At 47.2% G+C, this 23,259-nt stretch overlaps 1 protein-coding gene across 3 annotated transcripts in view; it reads left to right on the top strand.

The window, feature by feature from the left end:
- The window catches only part of LOC121489886 (killer cell lectin-like receptor subfamily G member 2), a 41,082-nt gene that overhangs the window by 5,043 nt on the left and 12,780 nt on the right, over window positions 1-23,259 (top strand). The window contains exon 2 of one of the 3 annotated variants that reach the window (XR_005987447.1): window positions 1,028-1,090. The exons of 1 other annotated variant lie outside the window; for it this stretch is intronic. Coding sequence is in view for 1 of the 2 variants with exons in the window: in XM_041753328.1 (XP_041609262.1) it covers window positions 22,993-23,007 (15 nt within the window). In the remaining variant the exon portion in view is untranslated. Of the gene's footprint in view, window positions 1-1,027; window positions 1,091-22,980; window positions 23,008-23,259 lie in introns of those variants that run through there. One more of the 3 variants, XM_041753328.1, reaches the window with a different exon arrangement.

Genomic DNA, 23,259 nt, shown 5'->3' with positions numbered 1-23,259 from the left:
ACACAGGGCAGTGTGTCATAAAGGCCCAAACTGTGAGTGGCAGACGGGTTCTGTGAACGTAGTACCAAAGGGAGGGCAGTGGGTCTGCCTCCAGAGAGATTTATGACCGGCTTGGTCGGAGGGGCAGGAAGTGAGTAGTGGATGGATAATGAAGACTTTGACGCAAGAAAAAGATCTGAACTCATTCAAGATAGAAATAGTAAACTACACGAGGTTTTGAATAGTCTCGGTTTACACATTATGTTGCCTCCTCATTGTTATTACCTTTCTATATGGTGTAAGACAAGGAATTTGATTTCTCTTTGATACAGATTCAAATAATCTGCAAGTCCCTATTTACCTCTGCCATTTGGGTTCAAGGGTAACACTCCCGGATTGTGAACTTTAGCCGGCACGCACCATATGCTCCTCAATCTCACACCATTTTCTTTCAACAAATAATTTTATATTATTTTGCTGGATGTTGTCTATGCATGGTGAGATCCACTTTGCCCTTGGCTTTGCCTAGTCCCTGACATACCGCTTTCCCACAATGTCTGCCCCTCTTGCCTCGTGAACGGGCACATTAGCTAAGGTCCAGTTCACATTCATGTGTGTAATTCATATTCATCCTGGGTTTCAGAAAGTCTTGGTGGCCTTATATTAATTGTTGTATTTCAAACTGAGAAACAATAAGCAGCCAAAAATTGATATTCAAAGGAAGTATATCAGCAGCTTCAAGAGCTGCTCAGGCCAGAAACTGGGGTCTCCCTGAGGGACCGGCACTGGGGGCCCGGGGGCCAGTGCCATTTCAGTGCTGAAGCCAGGTAACAAGAAAGCTCTCCGTGATGGGAACCATGTGAATATTAGAACCAGACGGTGCTTCTCATGGGTGCCCGTGTGCTTCAGCAGAACTTGAGGGACAACACAGTTGGTCACAAGGAAGTTGATACCTGCAGACCTTTGCCCGTGGACAGCCTAACCTCCAAATGTGTTTTGGGTCGTACCTGATGGCTCTCAGGTATGACCAAGCCTCTATCTCATGCAGGTGCGGGGTGAGTGCATGAGAAGACTAACAGGCTGAACTATGGGAGGAAGGAAGAGCAATTATGTAAGTAAGCAACTGTAGCTTCACCACGCCCAGTGGGACTGGCTTTGTAAAAAATAGGGGGGTATTTATTGGAAGGTGTTCGGAACTCCATTGTAGAGACCAGTGAATGTGCACGGTGGAACAGGATTTGGAGTTTGGAGTATATACAAAAGCCAGATATTCTGGCCAAAAAGTGAGTTTTGTCTCTCACAAGCAAAACAAATCCCATTGGGTACCATTTGTTGTGCCTTGGCTACATTAGAAAATACTCCTAAAAATAACAACACCTGAATTATTGAGACATTTCTAGTGTCCTTATTTTCACAAAGGGGAACCATGATCCTGCGATAAATGTACACAAGTTTTATTGGGTAAAATTTTAAAATGCTGGACCGGATTCCAGGAATGAGCTATAGACATCCCTTCAGTGTGTATCCTGTTTTATTGAATTAAGTGTTATGTAAGGTCTCGAACAACCCCCCCCCCCCCCAAAGTGACACATGTGAACTCCTTAGGTGAGTGTCCTTTAGAGACGCAGCTTAGAGACGGAAGGCTTTGGGAGAACACCATGGGGCAGAGTCCTGCCTGGATAAATAATACTGCTTTCATCCATTTGACTGCCAGGCACACCATAGAATGAGCAGAGGAGAGCATAGGAAGTGAGGTGTTCTTGACTGACCACGGTGGCAAGTTTGCTTTGAGTCCTGCTCCACGGCAGTCACTGTGATAGGTATTCAAGATATGGGGACAAGTGGCCCTTGGTCTCAGCTTACAGATCAATGGAGGGGAAAATAATAAGTTCAGAAAAGTATTTGTGTTGATATACGTGATGAAATGGAAACACATAGGAATGACTGTTCTAGAATTTGTATGGATAGTGTGTGGGGCTGGTTGGATTACATCACAGACCTTTTCTCATAGCTAACTTGGGAATTGAGGGATGATTTAGGATTAGCTAAGGAATATTTAGGTGGGGGCTACATTGCTCTCCACTGCCTCATACAAGTTACAAATTAATTTTTTTTCTTATATAAAAATTCCAGCCTAGGAAGGTAGAACAGGGTTGTAGGAAACTCTACTCTGTTGGATCATTTCGGGTCCTAAGTTCCAAGTCAAGGACTGTGAAGAGTCGAGACGTTATCCTACTTGAAAGCAGTCAGTTTAGCAGGCCGCAGGGTCGTGGATGGAAATAGCCGCGGGACTCTTGGGTCAGAGACAAATGACTCTACTACTCATGGCAACAGCAGCAGCCAAAGTATCAGCATTTGTTCTGGTTATCTAATCCCCAAATCTCAGAGGGCACACCAAGAGGGGGGAGATACGTGCACCGGGAGCGGGGCACTTAATGAGAGGGGAACCCCATACTTGGGAAACCAGATTGTTCATAAGCGGCAGAAAGTCTGCCTGATTTCTGCCCCAAAGGAAGACATTTATTATCCTGAATAGTGAACAGACTTGCCCTTTGATCTGGATGGAAGCACTGTCTCTGTCTTCTAAAGCTATTTGCTACCCAATATCCTTGAAAAGAAAAAAATACCAACAACAATCTGGAACAAAGGTAGTTAGTGGGATCCCTGGGTGGTGCAGCGGTTTGGCGCCTGCCTTTGGCCCAGGGCGTGATCCTGGAGACCCGGGATCGAATCCCACATCAGGCTCCCGGTGCATGGAGCCTGCTTCTCCCTCCGCCTGTGTCTCTGCCTCTCTCTCTCTCTCTGTGACTATCATAAATAAATTAAAAAAAAAAAAAAAAGGTAGTTAGTGCCTGTGCTCAGCAGATGGGCCAGAAAAGTTAAATCCATGGAGAGTTATGCCTCAGCATCTTCTGTTGGCAAATTATGACCCACAGGCAAGGGCAGGGATTGGCAAATTATGACCCACAGGCAAAATCTGACTCATCCTCTGTTTTTATAAATAAAGTTTTACTGGCACATAGCTAAGTACACTCATTTACGTATTATCTATTGTTACTTTAATGCTACCTTGGGGGAGATAATTAGTCTCAGCAGAGACCGTATGGCCAATCTCTGCTCTAGGGCATGGCCATTTCCACCTCACTGAAGCTGGCTGCTGCTGACCATATCCACAGTCCAGCTGTAGCTGGAGGGGAAAGAGGAAAAAGAGCCAACAATTCATTTAAAGGACGTGACCCAGAAGTTGACTTCTGTTCACATCTCATCATCCAGAGGGTAGTGACACGTGACCTAGTGACACTTCTTCTAGTTTCAGTGATTCACTAGAAGTGCTCACAGGTCTCAGCATTTAGTCTTACTCAGGGCCAAGATTTATTAAAGACAAAGCAGGTGTTCAGCATGAATTGTATATTTTTATACAATTTAGGGCTAATGATCCACTCTCAACAGGGACTGGTGGGAACTCTCCTGACATCTGAGTTCCCAGATGCCATCCAAGAGTTAACGTTGCAGAGGCGGCCTTTCCAAGAGCAGGAGACCTGGGTCTGCACCAATGCCCGCACTTGGCTGTGGTGGAAGCTGGGGAACATGGTCCAGCTAGGAGACTGCATGCCCAGCCAAAACTTGGGAGGTTTGATTATTAAAAGAGGAAGAACAGATACCATCAATAATTAGTTGTCTCTGTCACACAGTGGAAGAGAGACCAGATTCCACACAGTGGAACAGTGGAAGAGAGACAGATTCCACACAGTGGAAGAGAGACCCAGCCAGAGAACTACTGACATTTTGGGCTGGATAATTCTTTACTGCGGGAGGCTGTCCTGTACGTGTTGGTGGCACTCCTCTCAATCCTGACAAGTAAATGTCTCCAGACGTTGCCAAATGTGCTCTGGGGTTGCACAGATCCCAGTTCAGACCCAAGCCAGTGTGTGAAGGCCTGAGAGACCAGGCCAGGTTACAGCTTGAGAATGAATGAGAAATAGAGTGTGGCAAGAAATAAGGCTGAAGGTGTAGGCTGGGGTCAGGTAATAAGGCAGTTTGTGGGACACCTGGGTGGTTCAGTTGGTTAAGCCTCTGCCTTGATTTCAGCTCAGGTCATGATCTCAGAGCCTGAGATGGAGAGCTCAGCGGGGAGTCTGCATCTCTCCCTTTCCCTCTGCTCTTGCTTATATCTGTACTTTCTCTCAAATAAATAAATCTTAAGAAAGATAAAAAATAAATAAAGCAGTTTATGTGCCATAATAAGGGGCTTGGAGTTTTGAGGAATTGCTTGAAGATTATGAGGAGCTACTAGAAAATATTTAAGTGGAAAATCGTATTTGTATTTTCAAGCCAGTTTGACTTACATATGGAGAATTAACAGAAAAGCAAATAGTCTGCAGTCAGAAAGACTAACGAGAAGGATATTTCAGTCATTCAGGTAAGAAATGTTGAGGAACAAAATGAAGACATTGGCCATTGAGAAGAATAAAATGGGAGGGATTTGAGAGGAGTGTTACTAATAGAAAAAGAGGCCTTGGTGGTTGGTTGTACATGAGAGTGTCACCCAGAGTTTTATTTTGGGCATCTGGGTAAATAGGTTACCATTCATGGAGCTAACAGTGAAGACAAAAAGAATAATCTAAGGGAAAGAGTGATAAGGTCAGTTGTTGCTGGGTTTGCAGTAACTGGGATTTCCAACAGATTGATGGTGTGTGATGAACAATCTGAGATGATGGTCACCTGGTGTATTGTGGGTAGGAGAAGAAACCTGCACATCCAAACAACTCTTGTCAATATTTCTTTCCTACTGATTTTTAAAACCCAAGGTTTACTTTCAAATGTATATAAAGTAACTAAGTAACTGTTCTTTTTTTTTTTTTTTTTGGAGAGGGTGAGTCCCTTATTCACAATTTATCAATTTATTCAGGTGGGTTTCAAACTATTGCAAATTACTGGCTTACCAAACATTTTCATTTCTTCATGGACTAGGTGTCCTTTCTTGGGCACAAGGAGTATTTTGGCTTCAGTGACTTCCTGCTTTAAGAACTTGAATCTCCTGGTATTCAGGGCCCTCAAGTGGAAATAATTCCTGTATAGACAAATGTATAGAAACTTAGGTACAGATACAGAAAGTACTATTCTGAGGTTAAAATGATTTAAGACATTTCGTACTGGTGACTACAGTTTCCTCCTCTTCAGTAGAAGGTGTAGTGTGTTAGCAGAGTAGCTAAATTTGCATTCTCTCAGGCAAGACATGCATCATGTGATTGAAGAATTAGCTGGAGATTAGTTGCTTTAATTAGTAATCACGACACAAGATAGTGAACATGAGAGCACTGATTCGGAGCCCTGGCATACCTCAATCCATAATAATTAGGGAAACTTCTTTTTTTTATAATATATTTTTTATTGGTGTTCAATTTGGCAACATACAGAATAACACCCAGTGCTCATCCCGTCAAGTGCCCCCCTAGTGCCCGTCACCCATTCACTCCCACCCTTCTTGCGTACATTCCTTGTGGAGTTTGATATGAGAGTAAACAGTGGGATGAAATTCAGGTTCTAGTCTTTAATGACTCGAACACAGATGTTGCCGTTGACAGGAAGAGATATGTTGAGTGTTGTTTTCTCCATTTGCTTAGCAGAATTTGACATGTGGTGAGCCAGAATAGAAATTTGAAGAGTTGAATCAAGATGTGTTGAGGGAAGGTTGGGTGAAAGCAGTGATGAAAGAAGCAGGTCCTGATATACAACATTATGCTGCAGATGGAAACTTTGCCAAAAAAAAAAAAACTTCCCAGGATGGCCTGGGATAAGCTTATTGGTAAATTCAGTTGGTCTTAGAAAAGAATTTTAAAAATACATTGGATACATAGCCGGGGTATCCTAACTGTAAGCAGCGTCCTTTACACATTTCTTTGTGTTTGTTTATTCGGTGATAAGTGCTTACAGATGGCCCCGGATGCTCGAGCTGGGAAAATAAATTAAGGAGATGGCGCAGGGGAGGGGTTGTGTTCGGGTCCCAAACTGCTAAGTCTTCCAGAGCCTTCCAGTTCACAATCACTGTGCTTTCCTTTCCAGCGCTGGCGAAGGCTGGGGGGTGTTGCATCGACTGGTTAACAAGAGGGATGAGTGGATTCTATCGAGATGGGGACAGTGATATTTGTAGATCCCTTCTTTGATAGAAGAAAATGGTCTGCTGGATAATACTACAGACTAGCAACATGGCAAGTGCTAGAGCTTTGTCCCTGATTGGCCACATCTCAAGCACGAGCCAGTTGGGGGTCTTTGAGAGCCAGGATTTAATCTATCGCCGTAGATTCTCTTTTCCTGCCTGCTGTCCTTGCTAGTTCCTAAAGGTTTATTTGTTACTTCTGAATTAACTGCCATGTCTTTCCCTCCTTTGTGGTGTGTTCACCAATTTTACTTTTGAATCTAAAGAAAGGTGAGAGCAGTGGATTTTGATGCTCTTTGAGAGCAGTCACCTGCCACTTAGTGCCCTAGGGTGGTATTGAGGCTTGACCTTCCCAAAGCCAGTGCTCTAGGCCTCATGCATGTCAAAGTCCGTATCCCCTTCTCAGATTCACCTGTTGGCTGGCATTTAAAAGACCTTACAAAGTCACTAAGCTACTAATGACTGATGCTCATGAGGAAGGCTACTCCTTTTCATGTATATTTTCCTTTATTTATTGCTTCTATAAATATTTATTCACCCATATGCTAGGCTTTGGAAACATTTGGATTTTGTCAGTCAGGGTCCTGAAGGGAAATGATGGCACACCGAAGCTGGGGGATTTGAAGAGAGCATCATAAAATGACTATTTGCAAATTATCAGTTAAATCACAGACAGGACAAGGTGAAGTGCAGTTTCCTAGGGCTGTTAATAGCAGTGGTGGCCAAGTCATTTCCACCAGGACACAAGAACAGGACCCTGAGTCGGGGAGAGCTGCGGCAACGAGGCCAATGTGAAGAAGCTGTGACCTGCAGCAGAAGGAAGCTGCCAGGTGCGATGACCCTGCATGAAGGGTGTTGGGAAAACTATAAACATGTCTACTCCACACCTTGAACATTCATTTCCTTCTGGTGCCTTCTATCACCAAACCCCAGAGGACATGGCTGGGATTACCAGGACAGATCAGCCCCTTAGAACACAGCGACTTAAGAGTTGAGGGTTGGAGAGTGAGAGGGGCAAAAGAAGGTCCATAACAGGAGGTGGATAACAGGGTTCAGGGCCAGGAGCCTACACTAGCACGACCCATGCCTCAGCAAACTCGAGAATCACATGGAGGGCTGATTAAATACAGATTCTTGGGCCTTACCCTCCAGCAGTTCCTATGCAGCAGATCCAGAGTGAGGTGGGAAAATCAGCATTTCTAAGCCATTGTCCTGTGGCCTGGGCTGCTGGTCTGTGGGTCACGCCTTGTGGAGCACTGGCCTGACGTTCTGCGACTGGGCAACGCCAAACCCTAAGGAATGGGTGGCTAGTCGCAGAATGTCAGCTCCGCTAAGTAAAGGTATTTCTGCTGATTTCTTAGCATGCTATTGTCAAGCCTGCTTTCAAGGCAAGCTCCTCTTGACTGGAAATCATCAAAGAAGAGTTTCGAATTTGTAAGAAGGAATGAGAGGACGGTCTTGGATCTAGCTTTTCTCCTCCTAAGTAAATTGTCCTGTGTATTGCCTCATTCAGGATAAGCTAGAGACATGGTGTCACACTAGGACTGGCCTGCCATTACTGTGTATATATTATATTTATATATATATATATATATAATATACATATGTGTGTAAAAATTTTTTAATGTTTTAATTAAAAGAATTGAAGTCAGATGATTTCATATTTGATATTTTTCTGTAACAATTTTTTTAAGGGAACTTTCTAAACTAAAAAAGAGGGAAAAAAAACAACGAAACAGCTTTAGTGAGATCAGCACCTACCCAGGAATCGCATGGGAAGTCCTTCCCCAAATATTCTTAGACAAAAGCCCATTTCTTTCATATGTGCATCTCCTTCTTGAGCATTATTCCGTGGAAGTAAGGTACAGTTGACCAACAATTAATGAGCAAAGTGGCTCAGAGATGAAGTCATCCGGGAAGAGGAGGTGGCCTTTGGTGAGCAAGAGAGAATCAAAGTGAACGGAAAATACCTGCTCAGATCAATCACTTTGTAGATGCATAAACTAACGTCTCACCTCAAACAGTCTTATTTCCCACGAGCTCCTCCTAATTCTTCCCTGTATCAGTCAAGCTTCTTGTTAGGGTGGATCAAACTCACCGGCCACTTCTTCGCCTCCATTTCTTCTTTGTCCATTGACTTCTGACTCTCAACTCTTCCAAAAGTACATTGGCTGAGGTTAACTGTGCCCAACTGATCCCCAGCATCAGTCAGGGCTGTGGGCTCCCCTCGTGGCTCTGCTTCTGATGCTTCATCCCTCTGACAACTCCTCCTTAAAACTCTCGTAAATCTGTCCTGTTGCGTTGTTCAACCTCGATGCAGACACTTTTTCAAAGATGTCCAGAGCAACGACTAAAAGCATCTTAGCCTCATAACCCTCAAAGAGTAGTGAAAGGGATCTGATTCCTCCCCACTACCCAAAGGCTCTCATAACACTCAAAAGTTTCCTGAAAATGCACAGCTGGTCCTGATCCTCTCTCACCACGATCTCCAGAATTCTCGTCTGGAGCTCTACATGTGAGGCTCTTTTCCCATCCAGCTATTTATTGTATTGATTTACTTGCCTTTTGCTTTTCTCACTATTTTGGAAAGAGAGAAGAAACAAGAAACAAGGGGCCAACGACGGTTTCTTATGGCGGCGTGGGTGAGGAGTGGAGGAAAAGCGACGCGGGGGTGGGGGCGGGGGGCTGACTCACATCAGCTCTGCTGTTCTACTCGGGCTCATTCTCCTTCGTTGGCCCATCTTGCTGTGCTCCTTCCTGAATTGCTGGCAGCCCCCCAAGTCTCCGGAGGGCATTGCCTGCTGGTTTTATCAGCTACTCCTGTGACTCTCTTTGGGAATGGTGAGCAATGTTTCCCTTGCCCAGCACGTACTGGGCATCTCCACAAGGATAACCTGCCGGCCTCTCCATCCTCAGTGCAGCCGCTCCTCCTTGCTCAGTCCCGAGCAGCGGGCATCGTCCTCGATCTGCTCACCTCTCTTAGAAGCCACTCAAGTCAGTCACCAAGTCTGGGGTTTTTCAGTTCGCCAAGTCTCTCAAATCCACCGCTGTTTCCCAGTCCTTAAGTTAGCCTTATGTGTCTCCTGAACTGTTTCACCAGCGCCCTATGTTTTCCCCTGCCCGCAGATTAGCTCTCCTCCTATTAAACTTCATTACTGACAAAGGAAACTACCTAAAATGCACATCTTACCCCGGTAGTTCACACTCCACTATTTAAAATGCAGTGTCTCTCTATTACCTGTGAGATTGGGGTCCTTTGAGATCTGAGCCCCACCTGCCTCTCTCTCCGTGCTGCAGCTTTTCTGAAAGTCTGCACGTTTCTCACCAACCATCCTCTAGGCCTTAGCCTGTTCCTTTCTCCCCCAACTGCCCTTTGCTCTCTTTAGTTGATGCTGACTCATGACTTTACCCTACTAGGCTGAACCGCGTGGCCCCCCTTGGCATTCCTGTTCCCACAGCATCGGATTTATCACTTTGTATTCTCTTGTCTGTTTCTTGGTTTTCTCTGAGGACGAAGTTCTAAGCGTTGTGAAGAATGTCAGAACTGAAATCCAAGTTTAGTGAGAGGGCAAAAAAATCACTGGAACTTATGGGAACTTGGGGTCAAGTCCAAATTAACCATTAATCTGCTTTGAAATCTTGGACAAGTCACTCCACTAGTCTGTCTTCCACAGGAGAAGCTGGGCCACATAATCCTGTCCACCATGCTGACTCCACTTTGTATCTCCCCACATGCTTAGAGAGTGTTCGCTGATGTTCACACACTACCTTTTCTACTTCTCCTTATTGCTCTACTTTCTCCAGGATTTTATCTAAAATAATTGTTCTCTACACTTTACAACTCTGTCTATGGATGGCCAGCCCTATCCCAAGGAGTTCTGGTATTATTGGTCTGATGTAGTGCTACAACATCGGTAGTGTTTTTTTTTTTTTAAGTTTTATTTATTTTATATATAGAGAGAGATTGGGGAGGGGGAGAGAGAAAGAGAGAGAATGAGCAGGGGTAGGGGCAGAGGGAGAAGGAGGCTGCCCGCTGAGTGGGGAGCCTGACAGATGTGGGACTAGATCACTGGGACTAGATCACCGCGGCCCTGGGCTCATGACCTGAGCTGAAGGCAGATGCTTAACTGACCGAGCCACCCAGGCACTCTCTGGATAATCCTACTGGCATTCAAGATCAACAACTATTAACGTCATACAGTGTTTTTCAAAGTTTGGTCCTTTAGAGCATCAGCGTCACTTGGAAAATTGTTAGAAATACAAATCCTCAGGTTCCTAGTGAATTAGAAACCATAGTCAGTATAGGTGATTCTGACACATGTAAAATTGTTGCCTCCTTTTGGGTCCTTCTCTCCCAAGCCTATAAGTTGGAACTGGAGGTCACCACTGTTGTTTCAGAGATAAATCCCCCTGGAGTTTATTTAAAGATGTTCCACCAAACAAAGTCAGCTTCAAATGAATTGCTTACATCACCCTTACATCTTCCAAGGGGGAGCCTTTTGGGGCTGGATCAGAGTTAACAGTGTGTGTGTGTGTGTGTGTGTGTGTGTGCGCGCGCGCGTGTGGTTAGGACCAGAATGGAATGATGGAGTTTATCTCAGGGCAGTGAGGCATACGTCTGGCTGGGATATAGGATGGGAGTGAAAATCAGGCACAGATGTTGCCCACAAAAAGAAAAAAAAAGATGTTGCCCACAAGGTAGGGCCCTTGGAAACATGCCCCCTGGCATTAGCTATGGTGTTGCCTCTTTCCCTCGTGTAAATCTCTGATCTTCAGCCCTTCCTCACACGTCCTGCAGTGAGTATATAGTGTGGGTTGAGGCTACCAGTCAGCTCACATCTAGAGAATTGCATGTTTCTCCTAATTAATGTTCTAGGAAACAGAACGTTACACACAACAGAAAGCCACACAGCCTGACTGCCTGAACTTGTATCAGCACTGATAATACTTCGACTTCCTAAATTTGTTTGTACCATCCTCCCATCCTGCAAAGAGGGGGGCAGACAATGGCAGTGTGAACTAATTTCCTTACTCTCAACCCATTCTGCCCATGTGAGAGACCGTTACTCTCTGTCGGCTCAGAGATCAATTCCATTCGCAATTTTTATGTTTTATTTGTCCAAGCGATTGCTTGTCCCTAAATTATAGAGCTCTGGAAATGTGTGTATTTAGTCATTAATCGGTTCTTGTACAAAATGTTTTTATTTGAAAGCAACGTGTTTGTTTTATACTTATCACATTTTTCATTATACAGTTATTTATTTGTTTGTTTAATTATTTGTCTAGCTTCCTTACTAACTGTAAGCGTCGCTCCGATAAGACCGTCAGTTGTTAACCACAGTGTGCCAGTACCCAGCACCTTGTAGTTGCTCATTAAATATTTAATGAATGAAGTACTGAATGGCTGCTTCAAGTGTCATATAGGGGAAGGAAAGGGTACTTTTTAGGCGGACAGGGCCGGCTCATAACCTGTTGTGATGCCATTGTAAGGACAAATACAAATGAAAAATAAGGGGCTTAAGTCTCCCTGTTGGAAATAAGAGAAGTCTTTGTGTCTTCTTTTGTCTTGGAGCATTTACTTTAGAAAAATTGTAATTGTAAATTACTTTCTCCTTTCTTTGAAATGTATATAAGTTCTTTAAAAAAGCAAGACCAAAACACAAAGCAAGACCAAAAACACAAAGAAACAAAATTGTTTTGAAAACTAGGTAGGTGTTTTGTCAGCCTTACAGTGTCTTCCTCAGGGACCTGGAATCCATCTCCTTGACGCATACACGTCGAGGGAGAGAGCACCCCTGTCTTCCTAGGAGCTTAATTTTGATGGGCACCTGGCTCCAAGTTGCAAAACTGCCTCCTGTCATAAATATATACAAAATTTGTCTTTCTTCTGGATAAAGCCAACAGGCTAACAACACTCATGGTCACCCCGATTAGGAGGTAAAGTTAGGATGAACTGTGCGTGACAAACAGTGCTGTCCTCTTACTTGTGGACTAGTTATTATTTATCTTGGAAGCACGTATTAATGGGTTGTATCTGCTTGGCTACCAAAAGGGTGAGATTTCTTTCAGTCTTTGCAGTCTCCTGGGAGATCGCCTGTGATATGCATCACATTCTGGTTTTATGCTTATTCAGGAATGAAACTGTTTTCTGCCTCTACTACCTTGATGGGGAGGTTATCTGGGCTGGGAGAAGATTTTTGATTCCAGTGAGATTTCCCCAACAGAGACATGGGGAACCCAGCAGAGGGTTTACAGGGAGCAGAGGAAGGGCATTTCAGTCATGTGGAAAAAACCAGAGGTGTCAGAAAGGACTAGTTGCAAGAGAGATGCAGGGAAGAGCTAGACACTGAAGAGCTTTTAGGTTATGTTAGGGATTTGGACTTTATCCAGAGGGAGATGGAATAAGCAAGATGGTGTCCTAATAGGATTTGCCTTTAGGAGCCGTAACTCTTGCTGTAATGTGTGGAAAAGATTGAAGAAAGTATTAGTAGATACGAGGAGATGAAGTTAGGTGAGAGATTCAGGTATCAAGATGGGTGATACTAAGACAGTCATAATAATCTTGGTGACCACAACTAACCCTTTCTTGAGCTGGTCATGGGCTGGGCATTCTTTCTAAGTCATTAATTTCTACAATGACTCTATGAGGTTGTCGTATTACCGTCTTTTTACAGATAAGAAGCATAAACAGACTAAATGACTTGCCCAAGGTCGTATGAGGTGGACCTGAAATGTAAACCCTGGCTCCAAGGACAGGTCTCTTATCGTCTCTTCTACACGGCCTCCTGATGTCCTGGTGTGGACAAGGACAGTGGAAGGATGGGTATGTAAGGTGGATTGAGTCCATAAATATTTAGAATATAGGATAGATAACCTAAAGGTTAGATGGTGGTGGAGAATGGACCAGAAGGTGTTAAGCATGTCGCCCAGTGCTTTATTGACACAGTTGAGCCACTCATCAGGACAGAAGTGCCAAGAACATGGCAGTTTGGGGAGAGAAGTTAAAGAATTTGAAGGACATGCTGCCCTGAGGAACCAGAGTGATGTCCAACGAAGCAGCTCTTACAAGGCTCTGACACTCAGAAGGGAAGACATCATTGAGCACCAGGATGGTGAGGCGGTGGGAGCGGAGCGGAGCACCCAAGGAGAGAGGGCACAGTGAAGAGGAGAGGCCTAGACCCAGCCCTGGAGGAACATGAAGAAGAGTTGAGTCTCCCCTTTAGGAAATTAAGAGGATGTGTCCAAGGGGGTATAGGAAAACCACTATGGGAGTGTGGCATCTTTACAGCTCAGAGAAAAGAATGTCCCCAAAGGAGGTAGGGTTGGGTCAACAGCGTTAAGAGCTGCCATAAAATCTGCCCTGGTTCAGCAAGAAACAAGTGAGGCTGGGACCGTCCCTACCAAGCGATCAACCGGTCTGAACGTGAACCTCATTTGCTTTTTGATGGAAGTTTGACATGGCAACACTTCCGTTCAGTTTTTGCTTTAAATGTGTAGCCCGGGGCGCCTGGTGGCTCAGTTAGCTGAATGTTGGACTCTTGAATTTGGCTCAGGTCATGATCTCAGGGTTGTGAGATCGAGCCCCGTGTTGGCTCATTTGCTCTCGTTCTCTCTCTCTCTCTCTCTCAAGATAAAAATTAAAATGAAAAAATATATAGACTACTATCAAGCCCCCCCCCCCCCATGGTACACCATCCTGCTTTCCTTCTGTGAAGCTAAGTATGCAAAGTAAGACGTCACACATCGTCCTGCTGCCTCAGGAGGAAAACGCAGAAAATGAAGGCTGGCACAGTAAGCAAACTGGGCGCTCCTCTCCTAAAAGCAAAACCAGCCGTCTTGCTGGTCTCCCCTTTAAGCCCCCCGGATGCCACGGATGCCCTTCACTCTGCAGCCTTTCCTTGTTGGCCACCCACAGCTTTCTATCCATATCATTTAGTTACTTGGCATTATCTTTTGGAAGCAGGCTTAGGGCGGTTTAATGATGTCTTCAGAGATTTGGTTGTTTTTTTATTTAAAAGTAGACCTGCGAGTGGGACCCACACCTCGTTTGGGTAGGCCAACCTGCAGCCTTTCATTTCTGCTAAAAAGATGTTGGGGAACGACTACGTAACGTTTTCATTCAGTGCATCCGGGCAACTCAATTTCATTGTGTCCCCTGACATTTGAAGATAGCTTTAGGGTTTTCTTTTCTTTTTCCCTCTGTTCATTGTCTCCCAAAGTCTCCCCTTTCTTCTCTTACCCTCCCCGCTATTGGATTGTTCATCTTTATTGGCTTGGAAACAGGACTGCAATATGATTTTCCACTTGGATTCTAGTGGAATGGAATTTTTAGAAGTTTTTTTATCTTCAGGCTGCATGTGGGGGATGAGGAAAACTCTCTCCATCAGCGCCCAGAGGACAATACATAGCTACCAGGAATGGTGGAGGCCCGGCGGTGAGGGCGTCTAAGCCAGTGTATAAAATAAGGCGAGACCTGAAAGAGCCGAGGAAACGAGAGACTAGTGTTGCGTCTTCAGGACTCGGAGCCGCCCTCTTCTTCGTGGTCCCTCTTCAGTGAGTCTTCATAGAAATGAACTAGCAGGGGCTGGAACCCTGTACAGGGCTGCCAACCCGGCCTCAGCTCTCACTGTGGGTAGTGGTAGCTTGAAGCACTAGGGGACACAGGGAGTGGGTTAGCTCTGGGTACAGTGCCAGATGGATTTTTTTTTCTAAGTTTGATTAACTTCGAGAACCACCCCAATTTGGTTCCTTTAGTTCTAAATACCCCCTCCCAGCTTTGCTACTGATTGGCTAAACATTTAGCTAATTGTGTAGCCACCCTTGAGTTTGGCTTGCTCCTCCTCGGAGCCCACAGCATCCCCCCTCTTCAGGGCACTGGAATGTTTTCAGTTGGCAGGAAGTGAAAGCAGTTCTGTGTACACACTGGCCCTAGTGTTCTCCTTCCAGTGCACACTCGGCCCTCGCAGGGCTATTCTGTGGGGGACGTATCTTGAGGGAGCTCTGGGAGTCGCTGCCTCTGAACGAGTGACTGAAGAGCCCTCCCCCCCGAGTGAGAGGAGTGTGAGGGGCTCTGGGGATAGCCAAGATCTCCCCTGAACAGCCCCCCTCGCCGCCCTGGGGGGCCTGGGCCCGAGCACCCTGTGCAGCCCGCACCCCGCGGGGCGGTCCATGCAGACGACTAGGTCTCCCAGCCACTCAGGGAGGCAGGTGCACTGCTGCGCGCCTATGCTTGGGGGGAACCGAGGTTCTGCGAGGCTGTGGGATCTGCTGATGGCTGCCCTGTTAGCAAAGGACGGAGATGGAACATGAGCCGAAATCTGACCTCATGGCCCTTTTTGTTCCCTGATCTGCCTCTGGCATCTGTTCGCCGCTCTAGCATCAGAGGGATGGGGGCTCCCTGTGGGCCCTCGCTTGTCCTCTCTGCACCTTGGCCTTAGTTCTGACCTGCTCCTGCTATGGGAAGGGGAGCGTGGCTTGGGGCTGGCAAGGAGACTCTGGTTGTCTCTTGGCCGCTGTGATCAGATCAGGGCCAGACAGACAACAGGTGTAAATCCAAGGAGCGTCAGTCTCGGACTGAGCGGAGAGGTGGCCCCTTCCCTTAGGAATTGCTGGGCCTCGGGACTGCAGGCCGGAGCTGCGGTCAGAAGCCTTTGCCGGCCGTGGTAGCAGCCCACCTGCAGTGAAGTGGGTAGAGGGGAGGGCCCAGGAGGGGTGGCCCTGACCCTGCAACCAGCACCTCCTCTCTGCTGTGCCCAACGCTAAGGGACTCTGAGCTTCCCGCGTGTTGAGCCAGTTTTCTGGCTTAAGAAAACTATTTGCTAAGTTTTCTGTTACTTGCAACCAAAAGAACCCTGACTAATATGAGCATTATTTGGGGGGGGGGGCAGTTAAAAGATGTTTCTGGGCAGCCCGGGTGGGTGGCTCAGCGGTTTAGCGCCTCCTTCAGCCCAGGGCGTGATCCTGGAGACCTGGGATCGAGTCCCACGTCGGGCTCCCTGCATGGAGCCTGCTTCTCCCTCTGCCTGTGTCTCTGCCTCTCTCTCTGTGTGTGTCTCTAATAAATAAATAAAATATTTTTAAAAAGTGTTTTCATGGTCTCTGATCTTGGAAATTTGCAGTTTATATGGGGGAGATGCCACACACCTTTGAAAGCATTACCGACCGTGGGGTGCTCTCTTAGCTTCCTGTTGCTCCCATGACGGGTCGCCACAGACTTAATGGTGGAAAACAGGATGACTTTATAGAGTCAAGTGTTACGAGTCTGCAGTTCAGAGGTTTGACACAGGACTCATGGGACTAAAATCAAGACGCTGACGGGGCTGCATTCCCTTCTAGACACTTCAGGCGAGAACCCATCCCCTTGTGTTTTCCAGTTTCTGGAGATCACTTCCCTTTGGTGGCGAGGGGTTCCCTTCTCTATCTTCAAAGCCCACAAGGCAATTTCCAGAGCTGCGTATCTTTCTCGGACTCTTCTCTGCCTCCATCTCCTGCTTTTACACCCTGGCCGTCACTGTGGGCCCAAGAAAATGTCCCTGTTTCAAGGCCAGCGGATGAGTAACCTTAATTTCACCTGCAATCTTCATTCCCCTTCTGCCTGCGAAGTCACATACAGGTTCTGGGCATTAGAATGTGCGTATCTTTGATGGAGGGCAGGAGGGCGTTATTCTGCATTATTATTATTATTCTGTTATTACTGTGCAAGGGACATGCTTATTTTGGATCTCATGTTCTCATGCTTGCTTTCCCAATAGCCTGTGACCATTTCTTATTTCTGATTTTGTCCCGGTGCCTACGGTGGAGCTCAGCCCATAGTCAGTGCCAATGAAAACGTCTGGGTTTGTTTGCTGTAGAAGATCAAGGAAAGGGCAGTTAGGCAAGGGGTCAGGAAAGGCTTTCTAGAAGGTGGTTTCTTCAGTCATTGCTACATTTTTGGCACCTGACACTGTATATTTTCAAAAAATATTTGGGGTGGGGAGCAAATGAATAAATAAAGGTAGGATTTGAATTGGATCTTTCAAGGTCGGTACTGGTTAAGGCTTGTAATAAAAAATGTGCAGGTGCGCCTGGGTCTCGGGGGAGAGGATGAAAGTAATGGCTGGTGCGGAGGGTGGGCAGCAGGAAGGGCTGGGTGTTGGAACAGCGGGGTCGGGCTGGGTCACAGCCAGCCTGGGAGCAGCCTGGGGAGCTAAGGGCTTTTGCTCTCTGTAGACACTGAAACATCCTCAGGGCCCTTGCGCACCTGCAGGATGTCGCCTGCGCTCAGTCCTCGGTGACCCCCTCTGGTCCCATCGGAGCCATCAGCATGCCGCTGGCTCTCCAGAGCACCTGCTTAGCCCAACCTCTTGGGCCTCTGCGCTCACAAACTCCGAGCGCCCACTGGGCATCGCCGCATAAGGATCTGAAAAGCACCTCCAGGTTCACGGGGCCCGAGCCAGACTCCCGATGTCTGCCGCTCCCCTCAGCGCCAGCGTCAGCTCCCTGCAGGCCTATGGGGTTCGGGCCGCGGAGCTCAGGGCAGAGGTCCCGGGGCCACCTTATGGCTCATCCCCCAGTTAACAGGGAACCCTGCTGCTCCGGCTCGGACAGCTCCAGAGGCTAGCGGCCTCTCAGTGCCCCGCCCGGCCTCCCTGTCCTCTCTGTCCTCTCTGAGCCCGCATCACTGTGGTGCCCCCCCTCCATCCCTCCTTCGCCGTTTCCCCCTTACTGTCGATGAAGTAGCTGGAGTGCAATGCTTGGAAAATTCGGAGGAGCCCTCAGCTCAGCCCCCGGGGGCCCCGCATCTCACTTGGAGTAGAAGTCGAAGGCCCCCCACCCCCTGGTGGCTGTGCCCTTGCTGCCCCTGCCCGTCTTCAGGCCTGGCCTCCCCATGCCCCGGGTGCCCCGACTGCGGGCTGGGCCCTCCCCACAGCTCCTGCCCAGGGCTCCCTTCTAGGTCGCCACAGCACCCCCCCGCCGGGCCTTCCCATACCCCCGGGGACCAGGCCTCCTCCCTAAGTCTCTCCCCTCCTTCTACTTAAGGTTTCTTTGTTGCCACACCACTGGCCACCCTGTGGCTTCCTGTCCGTGTCCTTTTGTGTCGCCTCCACTAATAAATGTGAGCTCCCAGATGGGAGGGACTTTGCAGGGACTTGGGGACTCACAGTGCGACCTGGAGTGGGGCCTGCCCGCAGCGGAGCCGGTGCCTGTTGCCTCAGGAGCACCATTTCCCCGGAGACCGTGGGGGGGGTGGGGTGACCTGTCACCTGGCCTGGGCCCCGGAGCAAGGCGAATCAGTGCCCCTGGGCTGCGATGCGCTGGGGACTGTGGCCAGTGGCGTGTCCTCGGGCTGGGCTGTGGGAAGAGGAGGGCCACAGGGGGCAGGGATCATGGGCCTGGGTGGAAGCTGGAAACCGCGGCAGAGGAGAGGCCGGCGGCCCGCGGTCTGGGGCTGGGGGGTGGGCAGGTGCGCGTCCCCCAGGGGAGGGCGTCAGGAGGGCCCAGCTGTGGCCAGGTTCCTGGGCGTCCACTCCACGGGAGGAGCAGCCCCGGGGGGAAGGCCGGCCTGGGCCTGCGCCCGCTCATCTGCAGGGACCCCACGCCCGAGGGCTGCGGGGGGGGCCACCTGCCACGGCCACCTCTACCGGTCACGGCCACCTCCACGGCCACGGCGCCCGGGCCCATGTCTACCCCTGTGCTCCTTCATGTTGGTGACAAGGTGGGATGCATGGGGAGCCAGCAGGCGGGAGCCCGGGAGCTCGGGCTCCAGGGGCTGGGAGTCGGGCCGGGTGGCGCACCAGCAGCAGCACATCCCGTACATTTTCAAAGTTCACACTGAGTTCTGTGTGTGGGGATCGCGGGGCTGGGGGAAGGGAGAGGGCAGGGAGGTGGGAGTGAAGGCGACTCGCAGGGGACACGGCCTGCGGCTCCAACTCCACCTGTTGGACCTTGCATTTCTGGGCCCTAAGAGCCGAGTGGTACCTGGTTTCCAGGAGCGTCTGTGTGCCCGGTACGGTCAGCATCTGCTCTCTGACCTCGGGGAACACGTCTTTGTGACCTTTTTTTTTAAAAAAGATTTTAAAAAATTTTAATTTATTCATGAGACACAGACACAGAGAGGCAGAGACGCAGGCAGAGGGAGAAGCGGGCCCCACGCAGGGAGCCTGACGCGGGACTCGATCCCGGGACCCCGGGGTCACACCCTGGGCCGAAGGCGGCGCTAAACTGCTGGGCCACGGGGCTGCCCTCTCTGTGACCTTTCCAAACACCCAGTCTGGTTCGTCCGGATCACACCTAACTCTGATGCTTTTATGGGTCCCCGGCCTGGAACAACAGCACCGCAGAGCCGTTCTCCACCCTAGCCTGCCTGCCCTGACCCTCTCAGCCAGATGGACGGCTGCTCTGAAAGCACCGAAACAGCTTTGTCGCGATACGTAACTTCCGTTCCACAAAATTTACCTATTTAAAGTGTAGAGGTCAGGGGTTTTAGTATATTCACAGCGTTGTGCAACTGTCACTGATCTAATTTTAGATCTTTTATCACTCTAAAAAGAAATCACGGACCCATTAGCAGTCACTATCCTCCTACCTCCCGCCCCCCACCCCAGACCTACGCACCTACCAACCCACTTTGCATTTTCATTGATTTCTTTAAAATGTCATAAAATATGTGATCTTCTGTGACTGGCTTTTTTCAGTTTAAATAATGTTTTCAAGGTTGATCCATGTAGCTCATATCAGTACTTTCTCTTCATTGATGGACGACCACATGCATAGATAAACCACCTGTATCGGTTCATCAGGTGATAGATATTTGAATTTTCCTGTTACTTCATTTAACTGTTCGAGGAACTACCAGGCTGTTTTCCACACGAACATCCACTTTTGCCAATACCATGTGCACAGGGCAAGAGATGTCAGCCTCCTCCCTAGATGCAAGTGGGTTTTTTTTTTTTTTAAGTTATCTTCCTAATCGGAAAGTTTTTCTATATCACGAATCAAAAAACTCATTTTCTGTATTTGATAGTAACACTAAAAGCATCATCCCTTAGTTTCCTCCAAATAAGAATTCAATACTGAATTCTTTAGCTTATTTTCTTTCAAGTAATTTCTTGTTTTGCCTAATTTTCTCGTCCTTTATAGACTCCTCCTTCATTTAAAATATGGAAATCAAGATCCTTCACCTTAAAAAGAATCCGACCAATGCCAGCAATTACAAAAAGATTGCTTTCATAGTAACATCACGTACTGCTTTCTTGGTTATGAGTACAGTTCACTTTGGCCCTCATGTCTCTGTCATATACTTCGTTTATTGGGTTAATCTGGGTTTTCTCTCCGTAGTTTTCCGTATTTATACACATCACTTTACAAGCCTGCCAGCTTGACTCTGGTGCTCATCCGGCCTCTGAAGTTATGGGGTTTTTTCTTGTCCACCTTAGACTCGTACTCATTTCTTCATTTGGGCTCCACATAATAATTCCGCTTGGATCATAGCTCTTTCTGTTACATGCCCTCTATTTATTCGGTCATCCATCCATCCATCCATCCCTCAATACGTGGTTATTGAAGGTCAGGCACTGTTCTGGGTTCTGGGGACATAGTAGGGAACAAAATAGACTAAGACCTTAGCACTCATAGTTTATATTCTGGTGAATGTCACACAATTTAAGCATAAGAAAGCTTGAACCCTGGGATTACATCATTTAGAAGGGACTTTATATTGTCTGGTGAAGTCTCTGTGGGACCCAGGAAATTGAACAAAATCCCCTACCCCTGGACAAACAGAGCAGGACTGACTCTATTTTGGGCTGCACCTTGCGCTGACCTGCTTATTACTTAGGGCACTGGCCACCCTAATCAAAGACCAGGACACACCCTAATCGGAAATCCGGCTCAGCGGACCAGCATGACTGTGCAACTTTCTGCTTATCCCATTGGCCACTGGCCCGTATAAAGTTGCTAAGCCTCTTAGTCTTGGGGTCCAAGTCCCTGCTCCGCTGCGTCGGATATGCTTGGACCCAGGCTCGAGCTCTTAAATAAACCCTCGTGTGATTGCATCGGTGTGGGCTCCTTGCTGGTTTCTCAGATTCGCGATCTTGGGCACAACAGTCTCCCCCACCCCCTTTAAAGGAAGCTGAGAAAAAGAACAATTACTTGACTTATTCATAAGTGGCCTCCGGTAGTGCTAAAATGCATCTGAGGTCTCAGACTCAGTGTTCTCTCCACCACATTGTGCCAATGGCAATGGTCTGAGAAGCTCCTCGGACTGACAGACATGCCAGGAGTCGATGTAGCGTTTCTTAGTTATGAGAACATGCAGGAGGTAGTAGTGAGAATTGCTATAGGTTTTGGAATGAAAGAACATAAGCAACAGGGACAGGAAGGATGGGAAAAGCAAAAAGTGGTATTTCAAACCTTTTAAAATCCAGACCCTCTTTCTTGAGGGAGCTTCTGCAAAGCCAGACCCCAAGTTACAGAGGACACCAGGAGCAAATGTGTAGAATGAACCTTTCACAAACAGATTCCTTTGTTTTCTTCAAGGGACTATGAAAGCTGCTTTCAGAGGGCAAGTCAGGCAGTGAATTTTCCTGTTTTAATTTCAAAGTTCAACATGTTGTTTTATGTTCCCAATGGTTCCCTGTTTCTCCTTTCCCTCAGAGTTCAAGATGAACAGCAATTCTCCACCTTGAAAACAATGCAAACATTTCACCTCTACGGGTTACAATGAGATCGGGCTCATTGATGCATGTGTGTGCGCGCACGCGCGCTCTCAAGGCGGGTCAAAGAGGTGGATTTTTCTCCACAAGTGTGGGAGATAATTCCCAAATTGTGTTTGCTAGAAGCTCATGCTCAGAGTCAGACCCTCAAGGTTTCAGGTTTTGCGGCCTGGTGCTCTTCTTGAGGTCTGTACCTGTCTGGTGACTGAGTATGACCGGATGACCAGTCTTCCTCCATCTCCAAGCCTAGAAATGTCAATGCTGACTCCCTGCTATTAAACGTATGCCTCTGTCACCATGTCCTTTCCCTCAGAGAAAGCAATGAGAAATCAATGGAGACAGAAATGACTAGAAAGAGCAATAAATATGTAGCCAGAAAAGGCAAGATTTATCCTCTAAAGGAGAGAAATTAAAAGGAAAGTGTCATGACGGCTTAAAAGTGAAATATTTACGAATGTGCCTCTAGCAAATTTGGAAATTTAAAATATGTTTTAGAAAGAGATGAGACAAATCTGTTGGAGATCTTGACCCTTCCACCCCTTCTGTACTTTCTTTCCCCATCACCTCGCCTCCATGTTTCCCCTGCACACACATCTCAACTTGCCAAAAAACGTGGCCTAGTAATATGTGACAACAAAGGATTCAGTCATTCCCCCAAGCAAGGCAAAGAAGATCTGGGCCTTTGTCTCTAGTATTTATGATTCACAAGGTGTCAAACAACCTTACATGCTGCAAATGGGAGCAATCATGTTTCCTGACAGAAATCCCTCTGCCTGCTTTTGTTTGCTTGGAGATGAAGCCTGTTACAGAGTAATCCCAGGAACCAAAACCCTCTGCTTCACAGCTGTCACCTTGACACACCTGGCTTTTTGCTAGTTCTTCAAACCATCTGGCAGCCATCTTCTTATGGCCGTTGAGGTAAAAGGTAAAGGGAGATTCTTTTAAATTCTGTCAATATTTATTAAACACTGTGTGTTGTTTTTTGCACATTTAAGTGACAAGTTTAAAGAGATAAAAATGCATACTGTATTCTCGAGATAGCTGTAAGTGACTCATAGTTTTGTTTTCTTTTTTTTTTTGAAAATGAACAGAAACAGGGTAACCCATCGAGTATTGTGACCTCGCCCTCATGATCTCCATCAAAGACCACTAAGTGCTTAGAATATGGAGTTGTCAGAGGTAAACTGTGTGTCTTTTACCTGGGACCAAGGGCTACCTGTGATAACTACTAGATGCCTACACATCCAACATGGGCTATTCCTAATAAGTATGCCATATAACACATAAGAATGTCTTGGGACTTCCAGAAGGATGGTGGCTACTGTTCTTAGACTTGAAGGAACCAGGTGGATCAGAGTAACTTTGAAATTATATCACAGTAACTACATGGCTATCACATGGTAATTACTCTTTGAGAACCAAATTATATCC

This window comes from Vulpes lagopus, chromosome 4 (genome assembly GCF_018345385.1).
Source record: "Vulpes lagopus strain Blue_001 chromosome 4, ASM1834538v1, whole genome shotgun sequence".
In the NCBI taxonomy this organism is placed as follows: domain Eukaryota; kingdom Metazoa; phylum Chordata; class Mammalia; order Carnivora; family Canidae; genus Vulpes; species Vulpes lagopus.
Note: the sequence above shows the minus strand (reverse complement) of the source record. Positions and strands in the feature narration are given on the sequence as shown.